The sequence below is a fragment of the Apodemus sylvaticus genome, chromosome 3 (genome assembly GCF_947179515.1).
Source record: "Apodemus sylvaticus chromosome 3, mApoSyl1.1, whole genome shotgun sequence".
Classification (NCBI taxonomy): Eukaryota; Metazoa; Chordata; class Mammalia; order Rodentia; family Muridae; genus Apodemus; species Apodemus sylvaticus.
Window position 1 is genome coordinate 25,125,224 of NC_067474.1, and position 15,935 is coordinate 25,141,158.

The 15,935-nt window shown below is 42.0% G+C and overlaps 1 protein-coding gene across 1 annotated transcript in view; it reads right to left on the reverse strand.

The window, feature by feature from the left end:
• Dpy19l4 (dpy-19 like 4) overlaps nucleotides 1–15,935 on the reverse strand; it is a 59,858-nt gene that overhangs the window by 43,354 nt on the left and 569 nt on the right. Inside the window, exons 2-3 of the mRNA XM_052176079.1 lie at nucleotides 12,007–12,114; nucleotides 5,950–6,074 (exon numbers count right to left, since the gene is read on the reverse strand). Coding sequence (XP_052032039.1) covers nucleotides 5,950–6,074; nucleotides 12,007–12,114 — 233 coding nt within the window. The remainder of the gene's footprint in view (nucleotides 1–5,949; nucleotides 6,075–12,006; nucleotides 12,115–15,935) is intronic.

Genomic DNA, 15,935 nt, shown 5'->3' on the forward strand with positions numbered 1-15,935 from the left:
ATAAGTTTATATAGGAAGCAGTGTTTTCTATGACTATATATAACCTTACATATTAAGAGGACAACTTTAATAAGTACATTTGCAGACCCGTACATTCTCAGTGTTTTCCAAATAAATAGGATTTCCAAGTCTTAGGGGCTGGACATGTGGCTCTGTAGTGGAGGGTTTGTAGGTCCTGGTTCAATTCCCACCCAAATCAGAAAGAAAAAAAATCCCAAGATCCAACTACAAAGAACCCAAACTACAGTAGTAAAAGCCTGGGGCAGAAGGCACGTGTGTTGCCGCACTCTACTTCCAGCACCCCAGGGACCGAGGAGAGCGGAGCTCTGTGAATATGAGGAAAGCTTAGTCTACTAGCAAGTTCCCATCCAACTGGAAAACACACAGTGAGACCCCATCTCAAACAACATAACCATCAGAATGCTTTGTTTTTCTCACGCTAAATCAATTTTTTGTTGGGTCCTAATCTTATTTGCTCCTTGCCAGGAGTCCATCCCTAGGCCCTGCTTGCTGGCCCAGAGCTCTATCCTGCACTACAATCCAGCCCTGGGCAGACCATCTGTTAACATCAAGCTATTTTACACACAATACAGACTAAGGATTCCTGCTTCAGACTCTGAGATCTTTTTTTTTTTAACTTTTTTTTTCTTTTGGATTTTTTTTTTTTGTTTTTGTTTTTGTTTTTTTCCCCGAGACAGCGTTTCTCTGTGTAGCTCCGGCTGTCCTGGAACTCACTCTGTAGACCAGGCTGGCCTCGAACTCAGAAATTCACCTGCCTCTGCCTCCCAGAGTGCTGGGATTACAGGCGTGCACCACCACCGCCCGGCTCAGACTCTGAGATCTTAAACGTTCCAAAAGCTGAACCTTTGTGTACGTGGACATGATGGTGTAAGTGAACAATGTTTCCCCAAGGAAGAACAATAAAACCTAGCACAACAGAAATGCAAGAACAGCTTCAGACTCCACACAGGAAGCTATGACACTGAATTGTATTCTTAGGTGCGGAACCCCTTCCCAAGATGTCAGATGGTGTATATATAAGTAATGCAAGACAAAAAAAAAAAAACAACAAAAAAAAACTTTTTTAAAATATCCAAATCTCTACCACTTTGGTCGTTAGCACTTTGGATAAGGGATACCCAACCTGTACTCAAGAACAACATTACTAGAACCATTTAAAAAAAAGTGTGTGTGTGTGTGTGTGCGTGTGTCTGTGTACTCAAGTGCACGTGCAGGCTCATGTCTGTGCACTTGTATTCTGGTGCCTGTACATCAGGAATCTATGGAAGGCAGATCACAGGCGTGCTGAGCCGCCTGACGTGGGTACAGGAACTGAGCGCGGCTCTTCCTAACAGCAGTATGCACTCTTGCCCACTGAGCTGTCTCGCAGCCTCTAGGAGCAACTTTCCAGAGTTCTAACTTGTTATGATTTTACTGACTGTTAATTAAAGAGCCTGGGGATCTATAAGATGGCTCAGTGGGTAAGAGCATTTGCCACTAAGCCTAATAACCCAGTCTGATCCCCAGAAGCTACATGTTGGAAAGAGAAAATTGTCCTCTGATCTCTCTGAAAACACACACATAAGATAAATAAATAAATACAAGTAAAACATTTTAACTGGAGTACACTTAAGTGTACACACTAAGTGTCTATAATCCTAGCACTTAAAAAAGTTAAACAGGAGTACAGGGAGTTCAAGGCCAGCCTAGGCTACAAACAAGACTCTGCCTTTAATTAAATGTAAAAAATACAAATCCTTCTATAGTTACCTTGTAGTTACATTTTGAAAAGGGCTAGATTAAACAGTTCCATGAGTTCTTTATTATAAAATATTTCCGGGCTGGAGAGATGGCTCAGTGCTTAAGAGCACTGACTACTCTTAGAGGTCCTGAGTTCAATTCCCAGCGAACACATACTGGCTCACAACCATCTGTAATGAGATCTGATGAAGCCCTCTTCCGGTGCATTTGAAGACAGAGATAGTGTACTCATACACATAAAATTAAATAAATTAATTAAAAAATATTTCCATTTCCATATATGTTTTCTATTGTTAGTCTTCAAAAAGAAATGTTTTCCAGAACTATTTACCCAATGGACTGCTCGCCCATTTAAATCTGCTCTGATCTGAATGCTACTGTCCCTAAATATGGACCAACTTTGTATGTGGAAGTTCAATCCCTAGTGCCATGGTATTTAAAAGAGGGATTTGAAATGAGGGTGTGTCATGAGGACAAATCCTTCATGACAGGATTAGTGCACTTAGGAAACAGGCCCCAGAGCTCCCTCGACCCTCCTGCCACAGTAAAATGGTCGGTCACCTATGGATCAAGAAGCCAGTTCTGGGACAGGCCTGGTGGCACACACCTTTAACCTCAGCATTCTGGAGGCAGATAGATCTGTAAGTTAGTTCCTGGACAGCCTGGTCTGCATAGTGAGTTCTAAGCCAACCATAGTGAGATTCTGTCTTAGAAAGTAAGTGGGGGGGGGGGGGGGGCGGTGTGGAGAAGACAGACAGGAGAGAGGGAGAGACTGCTGGTAACATGTTGGTCCCTGAGCCTAATTTATAGTATGCTGTTTTAGCAATGCAAATATACTAAGGCAGACCTAAATGAATTGTTCTGAAAATTATTTTAGGGGGTTGGAAGTTTTTTTCAGCTGGGTGTGGTAGCTCAAGTTTTTAGCTCCAGCACTCAGGAGGATGAGGTAGGACTCCAGAGTCTGAGATCTGACTGGACTATACACAGTGAGTTCCCAGCTAGCCTAATTTACAGTGATACTTTGTTTCAAAAACCAAATAGCAAAAACGGATTTGTTTATTTACAAGATTTCAAAGATGAAACTCTAACCATCATCCTTTAAATTAAGCGTGCATATGAAACACACAGACTTTACTAACTAGCTGGGCGTGGGGTGTATGCCTTTAATGCTGGCACTCAGGAGACAGAGGCACTCTGATGAGGCCAACCCAGTCTACAGACCTAGTCCTAGGACAGTCAGGGATACACAGAGAAACCCTGTCTCAAAAATCAAAATAAATAAAAAAGTGCTTAGTAAACAGCAGACAGGTTCTAAAGTGGCCCCGAAAAGTCTTGCAGCTGTGAGGAAGCTCTCGATGCCAATGCCCTTCATCTGTTCACACACTGTGGTTACAAAGGTCTCGGGAACACCTGTGTTTTCAAACCTCCTGTGTTCTCAGTGCTGCCCACACAATACAATCACCTCACCTAAGCACTGCAGATTGCTAGCCTGAAGAACCTGAGAGGGAGGTCACTTCCTGACAGTTACTCAGGTGGCCTTCCTATGTCTGTCATGTACAGCTATAATGACAGTCTTCTGTGGTTTGTTTTCTGAGGCATGGTCTTACTGTACAGCCCTGCCTGTTCAGGAACTTTGGCAAACCCCGACTCCACCTGCCTCAGACTCCTGGGCTGGGATTGAAGATGTACCCACCATGCCCAGCATAAGACATAACTCTAAGGAAAAAGCACAGGCACCCCTGATAACTAAACCAATATACACACATGGTCAGTAATTACCCAGTTAAAGCTCTCGTGTTTGTTGTTTCACACAAACCAGTGTCTAAAAACATTTCTTTTCTGGTCCAGTCTATTTGGAGTTCTGTAGGCTTCTTACATGTTCATAGGCATCTCTTTCTCTTTCTTTAGGTTAGGGAAGTTTTCTTCTATAATTTTGTTAAAGATATTTACTGGCCCTTTAAGCTTGAGATCTTGGCTCTCTTCTATACCTATTATCCTTAGGCTTGGTCTTCTCATTATGTCCTGGATTTCCTGGATGTTTTGGGTTAGGAGCTCTTTGGATTTTGCATTGTCTTTGACTGTTGTGTCATTGTTTTCTGTGGTATTTTCTGCACCTGAGGTTCTCTCTTCTCTCTCTTATATTCTGTTGTTGATGCTTGCATTTATGTCTCCTAACTTCTTTCCTAGATTTTCTATCGCCAGAGTTGTTTTCCTTTGTGATTTCTTTATTGTTTCTACTCCATTTTTAGATCCTGGATGGTTTTGTTCAATTCCTTCACCTATTTGGTTGTGTTTTCCTGTAATTCTTTAAGGGAGTTATTTATGTCCTTCTTAAAGTCCTTTATCAGCATCATGAGCTGTGATTTTAAAACCAAGTCTTGCTTTTCCAGTGTGTTGGGGTATCCAGGACTTGCTGTTGCAGAAGAACTGGGTTTGGATGCTGCTATGTCACCTTGGTTTCTATTGGTAATGTTCTTATGTTTGCCTTTCGCCATCTGGCTATCTCTGGTGTTAGCTGATCTTGCTGTCTCTGACTGTGGCTTGTTCGCCCTGCAAGCCTGTGTGTCAGTACTCCTGGGAGACCAGTTCTCTCTATGTATGCATGTGTGTATGCACTCCTGGGATACCTGCTCCTCATGGCAATATTTGTGTATGTAGCTCTGTGGCCCAGGATCAGCTCTGGGCGCAGATGGGAATCAGAAGACTCCTGTCCCCAGCTGCCCCGGGTTCCTGTGTCCTGAGGGTTTCGGGCTGGTTCCTCTGAGCAGCAGGGGGGTTCCTACCTACACTTTCAGGCCTGGCCACACTCCTGGAAGGCTGTCTCCCAGTGCCACCTGGGTATGCAGCCCTGTGCCTGAGGATGGTCTCCAGCCTGTTAATCATTTTAAATCCTCCCCCTAAAATTGTAATTATAAAATCTAATTCTAAAATAAGATAATATAAGTATAATTACATAATCTAAAAAGTAAAAAAGTATTTTAATTCTGAAATTCATATTACTGAAATATGAACTATCAAAACTACTAAGAGGCTGACCAATACCACAGCACTTTACTGAAAGTCCCTAGAAACATTCAGCTTGATCTGACCACAGCCATCTTCTGACAGAAGTCATGGCTGCTCCTAAGTAGCTCTGACCAGTTTTCCCCATTTCACAGCATGCTATAAATGGACAACTGCTAGAGGGGTGCATGGAACCTAGACCCTATATCCTAAGCACCAGGAATGTGCCTACCAAGCACATGTGGTTTGGAAGAAGTTGGGCTTGTTCTGACATTTTACCATCACTTCCTTTTCATTCCAAGTTCAAGGCCTCAGTTTTGCTACTGCCTACAACTCACTTCTACAAATGAGCTCCCCCCACGACTCCTCTGCAACTGGGATTTGCCTGTCCTTCTTTAATCTGGTGCCTCTTGCAGGCAATTCTCATACATTTGAAGCAGATTTTCCTCAAACAAGCCCAGATAAATTCACTGTACAAGGAGAACACTCTAATAGTTTCTAGTTTATTAATTAGCTTATTTCATTTTGTTTGAGACACTGTCTTACTATGTGTGAGGAGTGTGAAGGATGTGTGAAGGAGTGTGAAGGATGGATGGATAGACGGATGGATAGATGGGTGGATGGGTGGATGGACAGATGGAAAGAAGGATGGATGGATGGCCTAGTCAGCCTAGACTTCATAGCAATCTCTCCACCTCTATCTGCCAGTGCTAGATTTATGGCATGTGCCACCACGCCCAGCTTATTACATATTTTATGGCTGATACTATGTCTCAAAAGAACTTTTTTGTTTGTTTGGGTTTTGTTTTGGTTTTTTTTTCTTTCTTTCTTTTCTTTTTTTTTAATTATTTATTTATTTATTTATTTATTTATTTATTTATTTATTTATTTATTTTTTGAGACAGGGTTTCTCTGTGTAGCCCTGGCTGTCCTGGAACTCACTCTGTAGACCAGGCTGGCCTCAAACTCAGAAATCTACCTGCCTCTGCCTCCCAAGTGTTAGGATTAAAGGTGTGCACTGCCACTGCCCAGCTCAAAAGAACTTCTCTAGCATTTTTCTAATACCTTCAAATAAGAAGGTACTTGTCATACTTACCAAATATATGTATGCCCTCCTAAGAAATACATTGTTCAAGTTAATAGTAAGTATGAAAACATTTCTCATATTCTCAAAATTCTTCTTACCTGCCTGTTGGAAAACCAGAATTTCCGTTCATGGTAAGCCGACAAGTAGAAAACATGCATCATACCACTAATAACTGCTGCGAGACAGCCAATGATGATCTTTGCAAAACGTTGAAATGATACATCTAAAAAAGAATATTAAAGATAGTCAAACTCCAACAGAGGCCCAACCTACAGGACAGCTCAGCAGGATGTTTTCCAGCTGAGAAGCTCAGCCGATGGAACACCTGCCTGGCATATGTGATGTCCTGGGTTAATCCCCACCACAAGAAAAGGAAAGAGGAGGAGGCTGAAAGAAGGATGGATGGATGGATGGATGGATGGATGGATGGAAAAAAGGATGGATGGATAGATATCAGGGCCATATGAAACAAAAACCTAGAAAACTGTCAGTGTGTAGAGTCCAAAACAACATGGCAACGAAAGTAAAAAGACACAAGGTAAAGACTAAGAACATCTGAATAAAGCACAGGCTTCATTTAAGGGGAATGCCTCAATATTTATTACTTGTAACAAATGCACCACACTAATGTTAAATGCCAACAAGGGAGAGATGGTCTAGGGACCTGTAAGAAGGGTTAGTGTGAAAAAGTACTAGCCACCAATCAGGATGAACAAGTTCAATCCTTTGGACCAACATGGTAGAAGGAGAGAACTCATTCACAAAAATTGTCTCTGATCTTCCATGTGTGCTTGGTTCCTCCCTCCCTCTCTCTCTCTTTCTTTCTCTCTCTCACACACACACAAACACACACACACACACACAAAATAAGGAAAAGACAATTTTTAAGTCTATATTTTACATGAGGAACACTGTAGAGATTTGTTTCACAACAAGGCAAATATGATTAACATGAAAGAACAGTAATAACAGAACTGATAATTGGTTGAGACATGGGAAAAAGCCAGGGGCGGTGGCACATGTCTTTAATCCCAGCACTGAAAGGCAGAAGCAGGAGAATCTCTGAGTTTGAGGCCAACCAGGTCGTCTACAGAGCAAGTTCCAGGACAGTCAGAGATACACATAGAAACCCTCTGTTTCGAAAAAAACAAAACCAAGAAATGACAATTAAAACAAAAACAAGATATGAGAAAAATGCCTATTGATTTTAAATGAGCAAAAGAAATGAGTTAATATCTATAAACTATCTATTAATATTTATAAACACTTATCCTGAATCACTACTGATAGTTTCCCTTTTAAAGAAAACTAACATATATCCTGAAAACTACAGTCCTTGATATATTATATATACTTCAATGAGTTTTGATGATTATGTCTTAAAATGACACATAACTATTTATTTACATATAAGCATCCATGCTTGGGAGTTCTTCCTGATGAACACGTAGGACACACTTGGACTCTGCATGCAGGACTCTGCTGCTTCCCACACAGCGTAGGAAGTATATCCCAAAGTCGTGGAGCCAGGTGCTCTGGTACAGAATAGCAGGCAACTTTGAGAAATCAACTTTTTGATTTATTAGATCAGTGAAACAAAAATCTCAGAACTGTGGGCTTAGCACAGTGTTAGCCAGGGTCTTCTTGTGTCTTCACAGTTCCAGATTAGCATGACTCTCTATCTGGGACATGCTACTGTCAGACAGAGGAACAGAGCGGAAAAGCGGTTTGTGCTCAGAACTAGCATATTGCTCTTCCATTCACATTCCATAGGCTAAAAGCAGCCTCCGACCTGCCTCTCGGGGACAGGAAGGTCACTGCTTCAGAGAGGTAGTCCAAATACAACAGCAAGCAAGGGATGTGTCATCCACTTTTAGGAAAGATAGCATGTACTTGGGAATAATAAAATAGTAACTGACTATCTGTCTCCACAACTACAAATATTTATTTCCTTCCCCAAAGCAAAACATAGTCACTGAATTGTACACTGACTGAGCAGCTTTCTCAGGTCTGCTTGCTGCCTACAGACAAATTCATATGCCAACTTAAGACCTGAAGAGTTGCAGACCTTTGTAACTTTGATAGATGATCCCAAAAGATAAATTAGGTAGAGGTGCAACTGCAAACCTAAAGTCCAGTTTCTTGGGAAACTAGAGTTTGAAGCCAGGCAGAGCAACTTAGTGAGAACATGATGCTAAAAAAAAAAAAAAAAAAAAAATCAAAGACTGAGTATGATGGCGCACACCTTTGATCTCAGCACTGAGAGGCAGAAGTAGGAGAATCTCTACTGAGTTCAAAGCCAGCCTGGTCTACAGACTGAGTCCTAGGCCATTAAGAAGTACACAGAAGAACCGATTCTAGAAAAAAGAAAGAAAAGAGAAAGGCAGAAAGGCAGGCAGGCAGGCAGACAGACAGACAGACAGACACACACACACACACACACACACACTCACTGAGAGAATTTTTATACAAAATATACCTGCAAGATATATGCTCACAAACACAACATTCACAGCATGAACATTTGTAATTAAATACTGAAAACCCAAATGTCCAAAAGAAGCAATTATGTTCAAACAATGAAATATGGCTAAGCAGGGGGCTGGAAAAATAGAAGAGTACTTGCTGCTTTTCCAAAGGAATCCAGCTCAGCCCCCAACACCCATTTCTGGTGGCTTACAACTGTTACAACTCTATCTCCAAGGGACCTGACACTACTGCCCTCTGCAGGTACCTGCACTCACATGCATATACAATATCTACATGCAGGCACGCATACTTAATAACAAGGAGAGATGGCTCAGTAATTAAGAGCACTGGCTGCTCTTCCAGAGGACCCAGGTTTGATTCCCAGCACCTCTGTGGCAGCTGACACACATCTGTAACTCCATTTCCAGGGGATCTGACACAAATTTCTGACCTCGGTAGTCACAAGGCAAGCATATGGTTTCCATACATACATGCAGACAAAACACTTATACACATTAATGTGTGTGTGTGAATTTTAAAAATGACTGCAATCACCCATGGCCACAGACAGCATTCTCACGTGTCTGCCGCTATGTACTATGCTTATCTGTCCATGACAAGGTTGCAATGTGTATTGTTTGTCAACCTTGAGCTCTCAATTCTTCCTCAGTCTCCTCACAAAAGATTTCCTAGCAATTCTGGGTTAAAATTTTGAAAATGGGTGGGTGGCCCCATCTCTCAACTAGGGTGGGGATGCCTAATCTCTGGATATGGTCTCGGCAGGCTCTCCCCACCTTTGTGGGGTATTTCAGCTAATGTTCCCTTGGGGTCCTGAGGTCCCTTTGCTTTCCTGGCATCTGGAACTTTCTGGTTGCTACCCCCAGTTCCCCATCCCCCACTGCTACACACCTCTGTTCAATTTCCTGACCCTCTGTACATCTCCTCTATCACTGATTCTGCCCTTCTTTTTCCACTCCCCCTCCTCTCTTCCTCCCAACTCCCTCCCACCCTCTCCTTCCCTTGATTATTTTGCTCCTCCTTCTAAGTAGGACTAAAGCCTCTACTCTCTGGTCTTCCTTCCTCTTGAGCTTCATGTGGTCTGTGAGTTGAATCGTGGGTATTCCACAAGCTTTGCCTAATACCCACTTATCAGTGAGTATATACCATGTGTGTTCTTTTGTGACTGAGTTACCTCACTCAGGGTGATATTTTCTAGATCCATCCATTTGCCTGTGAATTTCATAAAGTTTCCAAAATTTTAACCCAGAATTGCTCCTGTCTAAAGGAAATGCAGGAACAAGGAGTGGAGCAGAGCCTGAAGGAAAGGCATCCAGAGACTGCCCCACCTGGGGATCCATCCCACATGCAGACACCAAACCTAGACGCTATTACAGATGCCAAAAAGTGCTTGCTGACAGGAGCCTGAGACAGCTGTCTCCTGAGAGGCTCTGCCAGATTCTGACCAATACAGATGTGGATGCTCACAGCCAACCATCTGACTGAGCACAGGGAGCCCAATGGAGGAGTTAGGGGAAGGACTGAAGGAGCTGAAGGGGCCTTATCTGACATCAATGGGAGACGGGAGGTCCTTGTCCTGTGAAGGCTTGATGTCCCAGTGTAGAGGAATGCTACGGCGGTGAGGCGGGAGTGGCTGGTGGGTGGGGGAGCACCCTCATAGAAGCAGGTAAGAGGGGATGGGATAGGAGGTTTGCAGAGGGGAAATCAGGAAAGGTGATAACATTTGAAATGTAAATAAATAAAATATCCAATTTTAAAAAAAAATTTAAAAATTAAAAAAAAAAAGAGAAAAACACCCTGGCTTATCAAAAAGTTACATTGCCTATTTACATATTTATATATCTGTTCAATGAAAGTAAATAATATACCTCTACTTTCAAACACTTACATCAAATGATTATCAAAACACAAAAATATAAATAAATAAATAAATAAATAAATAAATATTTCCTAGCCCAGGTAAGGCAGGAGTTCTGAATTGCTGTGAACTGTAGTGTGTCCAGTTCTTCCTTTCAGACAGCAGGAGTTACAGCATCACACTACCTAACAGTGGATACTGAGAGGAGGCATATACAGCAAAGCAAGGTAGGCCTGAGGCAGGTCCACAGTACAGGATGGCTTACAACACAGGCTCTGGCTGGCATCTGGAAACTTGAATTTCAAGGGAGTTTCTACCATTCTTTGACAGGGTGGTTTACTGTGCCTACCTTATTTGTACAATGTAGTTTATGATTTCTTCCAGGGAGTCTAAATTTTGGTCATATAAGCACCTGATAGGCCAAAAGAATCTACAAGGCCAAGTCTCTGTTTAAAAAGAAACTGAGAATTGTCTCTTAAAGGTCTCACTCATTGACAAAAGCATAAACGCCACGATTGAGGTCAGAGGTGTAAAGAATGTCTGCATGACTCCACTAGGAGAGAGGTTAGGAAGTGTGCATCCGGTAACCTCCACACCTTTGCTCTAGGCTGACTCTAGGGCTCGCTAAGGCTAATCGCAGCTTTAGACAATCACAGTCCTTGAGGCAAGCGCTGTTGCTGAGGACTGGGATGTGGTGCAGAGAACTCGTATTCTTAGTTCATAGGTCTTAAGGTCAGAGTGAGTCCTAGCTGGCCCTGATGTAGAAAAGATTTAAAACTGATGCTATGACAAAATCAGATGGGACGTCTCCCTTAGTGCAGGGGAGGGGATGTGTTGTCTGAGAGGCCCTTAGTGTAGGGGAGGGGATGTGTTGTCTGAGAGAAGGAGAGGAGCAAATATTTATGAGGAAAAGAATAACTCATTGATAGTATAAGCCACATGTTCAAAGCCCCCCTGGCTTGACACCCAATGTGATAAATAAATGAAGAGAAACAGAAGATCACGTATTTGTACTCATAACCATGACTTCTGAGAGGTTCCTGCAGTGACGGTGCCCTGCTGTAAGCCACTGTCTGGACTGACTAGCACTTGCCTGGACCAAGAACTGCGGGTCAGTCCAGCACAGCCTCCAAGAGGCCTTCCTTCTCTTTTCCTCTGTGCCAAAAACAACAACAACAACAACAACAAACCAAAACACATCCCAAACAGGAGCTATTCCCTCCTGACACATGAGGCCAAGGCCGACCCATGACTGAAACATGTAACATATCAGAATAAATGTCTGTCATATCGTGGCCACACCACGTGGGCCATAATTAAGATACAAATATTTGCAGGGCGGTGGTGGTGCACGCCTGTAATCCCAGCACTTGGGAGGCAGAGGCAGGTGGATTTCTGAGTTCTAGGCCAGCCTGGTCTACAGAGTGAGTTCCAGGACAGCCAAGGCTACACAGAGAAACCCTGTCTCAAAAAAACCACATCCAAAAAACCAAAAAAATTAAAAATTAAAAAAAAATAAAAAAGATACAAATGTTTATTGTAAAGTGACACAGTTTAGAGGCTGTTCTATAGCAAAAACCTATTGTGTTAACCATAATTTAATCTGAATATATCTTTATGTAAGACGGAGCATGCTCAGTGGTAGGGTGCTTGTCTAGCTCATACGCACAAGTCCTAGGTTTAGTTCTCAACACCTCAAAACACAAAAGGCCAAAGGAATCAGTTTTGAAAGTTTGCACATTCGAATGATGAAAGCATGGTCCCAGCATGACTGCCTGTGTGGCACTACACCCAGGGCCATCTGACTTACATTTTGGAGCTCTTTCGGGAGCTGGGGTTCTGCGGATCTTCTCTGCTTTGGCTTCCTGACTTCCTGAAGTTCGTTGCTTTTTCCTTTGGCGGGGTTCAACAGATGATCCTTAAAACATTGAAGACATTATTGCAATGTGTTCATCAATTTTCCAGATCTCAGGTGGATCAACTTTTGTTAGATTAACAGATCCCAGTAGAAAGCCCCAAGTCCTGTCTCTAATGAGCTTCCGTGGTCGAAAAAAAACCACAAATGGCACAACTTTGATACTGAAGGAATCAAGTACAACATCTATGACAAACAGAAAAGTTTTGGGATCATGTGACTAAAGCAAGTTACACTGACACCCTAGTGCCTGGAGTATCTGGAGTATCATAGTATCTGAGCCTCTTCCTCCAAACTGTCTGTGGTATACAATCAGAAACAACAAACATGTGCTCCCTACCACTAACAGAGCAACTCAGGTTTTGAGAGTCCAACTGATAAAAGCTTACAAATTCTTCTCCTGAAGTGATGCTATTTTAAAATGTCCCAAAATAAGTTAATTTTTTCCCAAAAGTTTTGAGGGATATTACTGACCTTACTATGTTAGTTACCTGAGATTATGAAATTCATCATTTGCAGGCTAACAATTTTTGTTCAAAATACAATGGATTCATCATAAAATCATGTTTTTTTTTTCTTTTTAAAGGTAGGTTTTTGAGTAGCCTCAAACACTTGATCCTCCTGCCTCAGCCTTCTAAATGCTGGGATTACAGGCATGCAACATAATTTTTTTTCCAGGATTTGGACTACACAAAGGGTCTGGACACACTAGGAACAGCCTGAGTGCTGAGCCTAGCCTCTCCTTCTGCACAGGGTGGTGCTGGGAGCTCGGCAGCCTCCCACAGCTGAGGGAGCACCATCTACTCTGACAGACGTAGGTGCTAGTTTTCTGTTCCATCAGATCACGGGAAGCGCTTGGAGAAAATGCTGTAATACCAAGCTGCTTACCTTTTCCAGCTCTAATTTTTAAAAAATGTAATACAGAGGCAGCAGGCGGTGGTGGCGCGGCCCTTTAACCCCACAACTCTGGAGGGAGGCAGAGGCAGGCAGGTCCCTGAGTCCGAGGCCAGCCTGGTCTACAGAGTAAGTTCTAAGACAGCCAGGGCTACACAGAGAAACCCTGTCTCAAGGGAAAAAAAAAGTCAGGAAAACTGTATGAAAAACTAAAGACAACTAAGGAACGCTGAGAGTCAGAGAAATAGTCTCTCCCAGGGAAGAGCACACACCATTGGTTATCCAATCCCAAATGCTCAGTCCTGAAAACACAAATACAAGTCTCATTATAAGTCCTGAACAGTATAGATCTAGGACTATACGTATGCATATTCATATACATATGTTCATTCAGCAACAGCTAATGAAAGGGAGGCCACGAACTTGAAAGAGAACAAGAAGGGGTGTATGTCAGGTTTAGAGGAAGAACTGGGGACAGGGGAATAATGTAATCATAAAAGAAAAATATTTTAAAAAGAAAAAAATCATTCATTTTTAATGTCAAGTTTAGTTGCATTAAATTTTAGCAGCAAAAACAGTAAAACCTGAGCTGGGTCTGGTGACTCACTGCTAACCCCAGCACTCGAAGCAGATCTCTGTGAGCACAAGGCCTCCAAAGCCAGTTCCAGGCTAGCCAGAGCTACACTAAGACCTGACAAAGAAAACATGTATTTTTTTTTTTTTAGAATTAATCCTTCCTTTAAAAAAAAAAGATTTATCTATTTTATTTATTATTATATGTAAGTACACTGTAGCTGTCTTCAGACACCCCAGAAGAGGGCGTTAGACCTCATTATGGATGGTTGTGAGCCACCATGTGGTTTCTGGGATTTGAACTCAGGACCTTCAGAAGAGCAGTCAGTGCTCTTAACCGCTGAGCCACCTCTCCAACCTGACATGTATTTTAGCCAGTTTATCTACTTTGTTGGTAAAGCCAAGTTTTTCTGCCTGGCACTAAAAACCAGAAGCTAAAATCATCTGGGAAGACAAAATGAAGCAGCAGAGCTTGTCAGGTCCTGGGTTTGACCTCACACCGACCAAAGGGTGGCATCCCAAGGTGGGAGACAGCAAAGCTGAAGGCGGTTCAAGTTCTCTCTTCCACACGTTGTTACATTTGTAGCATTATAAAGAAAAAGCCAGCCTGAGGTGGTGCACGCCTTTAATTCCAGCAGAGGCCAGCCTGGTCTACAGGCTCACGTCCAGGACAGCCAGGGTTGCACAGAGAAACCCTATCTCAAAAACCTGAAGGAAATGTGTGTGTGTGTGTGTGTGTGTGTGTGTGTGTGTGTGTGAGAGAGAGAGAGAGAGAGAGAGAGAGAGAGAGAGAGAGAGACAGAAGAAAAAGCCACACTAAATGATGATTAAATATCCACAAGAATAATCTGCTACTTCAATCTCTAGTCCTGTCATCGGCACATGAAGCAACAGAGCTACCACCAGGCTTCTAGATGTTCACCTAGACTAGAGAGGGTTCAAGAGAAGGGCTAACACTGTCCTAAAGCCTGTGTGTGCTTCCTTTCTTTGCTGTGTCTGTTTCAGAGAGTGTCACTGTAAGCACCAGTTACACAGCACAGGAGCGGTGTCTGGAAGAACATTTACTTCCAGGGACAACTGGACAACAAAGAAGCTTGTGAATAAGCAAAAGCTATAAACTGTACCGGCCCTGAATTCAATACAAAATATAGAGACTGGCCTAATTTTAACACAATAAATACAAGATATGTAAACAGAAGGGATTCAGGGAAATAACTGACATGGGACATGTTTGCTGTAAATATTATCATCACAAACATCATTACAATAAATATTTATTTATTCTTTGTTGACTATTATATTCCAGCACCCAAAAGAGTAGAGACTTAGGTAAGGAATTAAACATTTGCTAAAAGAAATCATTATTTTAATAAAACTGCCACCCAGTAATTGTCCCAAATAAAGCACATCTGGTTTTGGATTACGCTCTATAACCAAAACATCATTTATCAGTTTATACTCAACTACTTTTACAAAACGATATAGCCTTTTAAAAAGGTCCACATCTTGGTTATTAAGTATAATAATTACATCCTAAATGCAATTTCTGCATATTTACAATATCAAGTTTTAGTGGCACTGTACTGTTTTTTTTCCTGTGTTAAGTATTAATGTGCTCACAAGGACAAACTGGTTTATCAACCTACCCACACAGATTGGTAACTAATTACAAAAATAAAGTTTAAAAAAATCTTTTTCAAATGACAACACATTGCAAACACAGATATAGCTAAGGAAACAAGTGGAATTATATTCTTCTTTACCGACTACCCGTTTCGAGGCTGGTTTTAGGTAGTATCTTAAATGTGGATGAAATGTAACACAGAGCTGCAGGAAGAGGCGGAATGGCTGAATCGTGACCGCAGGGACAGGACATCTAGTCCTAGTCAGCACGAACTTCTAATAGCCTTTTGAAAAATGGCTTTCCATTGAATTTTTCAAACTCCCTTCTTGTCTCCTTGGTTCAACGGCTTAAATCTAAACCAGATAACTAACGGTCGCATTCACAACTCCACTTCCGTAAGATAAAAACTGTTTTCCAGCAGAATGCAACATCTAACTGCTCAGCCAAGCGAATGAAGTCCAAGAGCTCAATCGTGCATACACATACTATGAAGTTACTACATCACAAATACTTTTTTACACTATGTATCACACACTGATAAGTTCCTTACCGCTTCCTATCTTTTGCTCAGTGTCCAAATCCTCTCTAGATAAATATTCCTAGCTAAATAATTCATTCCCTTGACATTGATCCTGAGGAGCATGCAGAACTCTCTCAAGTCCATCAGTTTTAACCCTAAATGTCCATTTGGCCTCCTTCTCCTCTAAAACCACTTACGTGCCCCTGCCCTTTG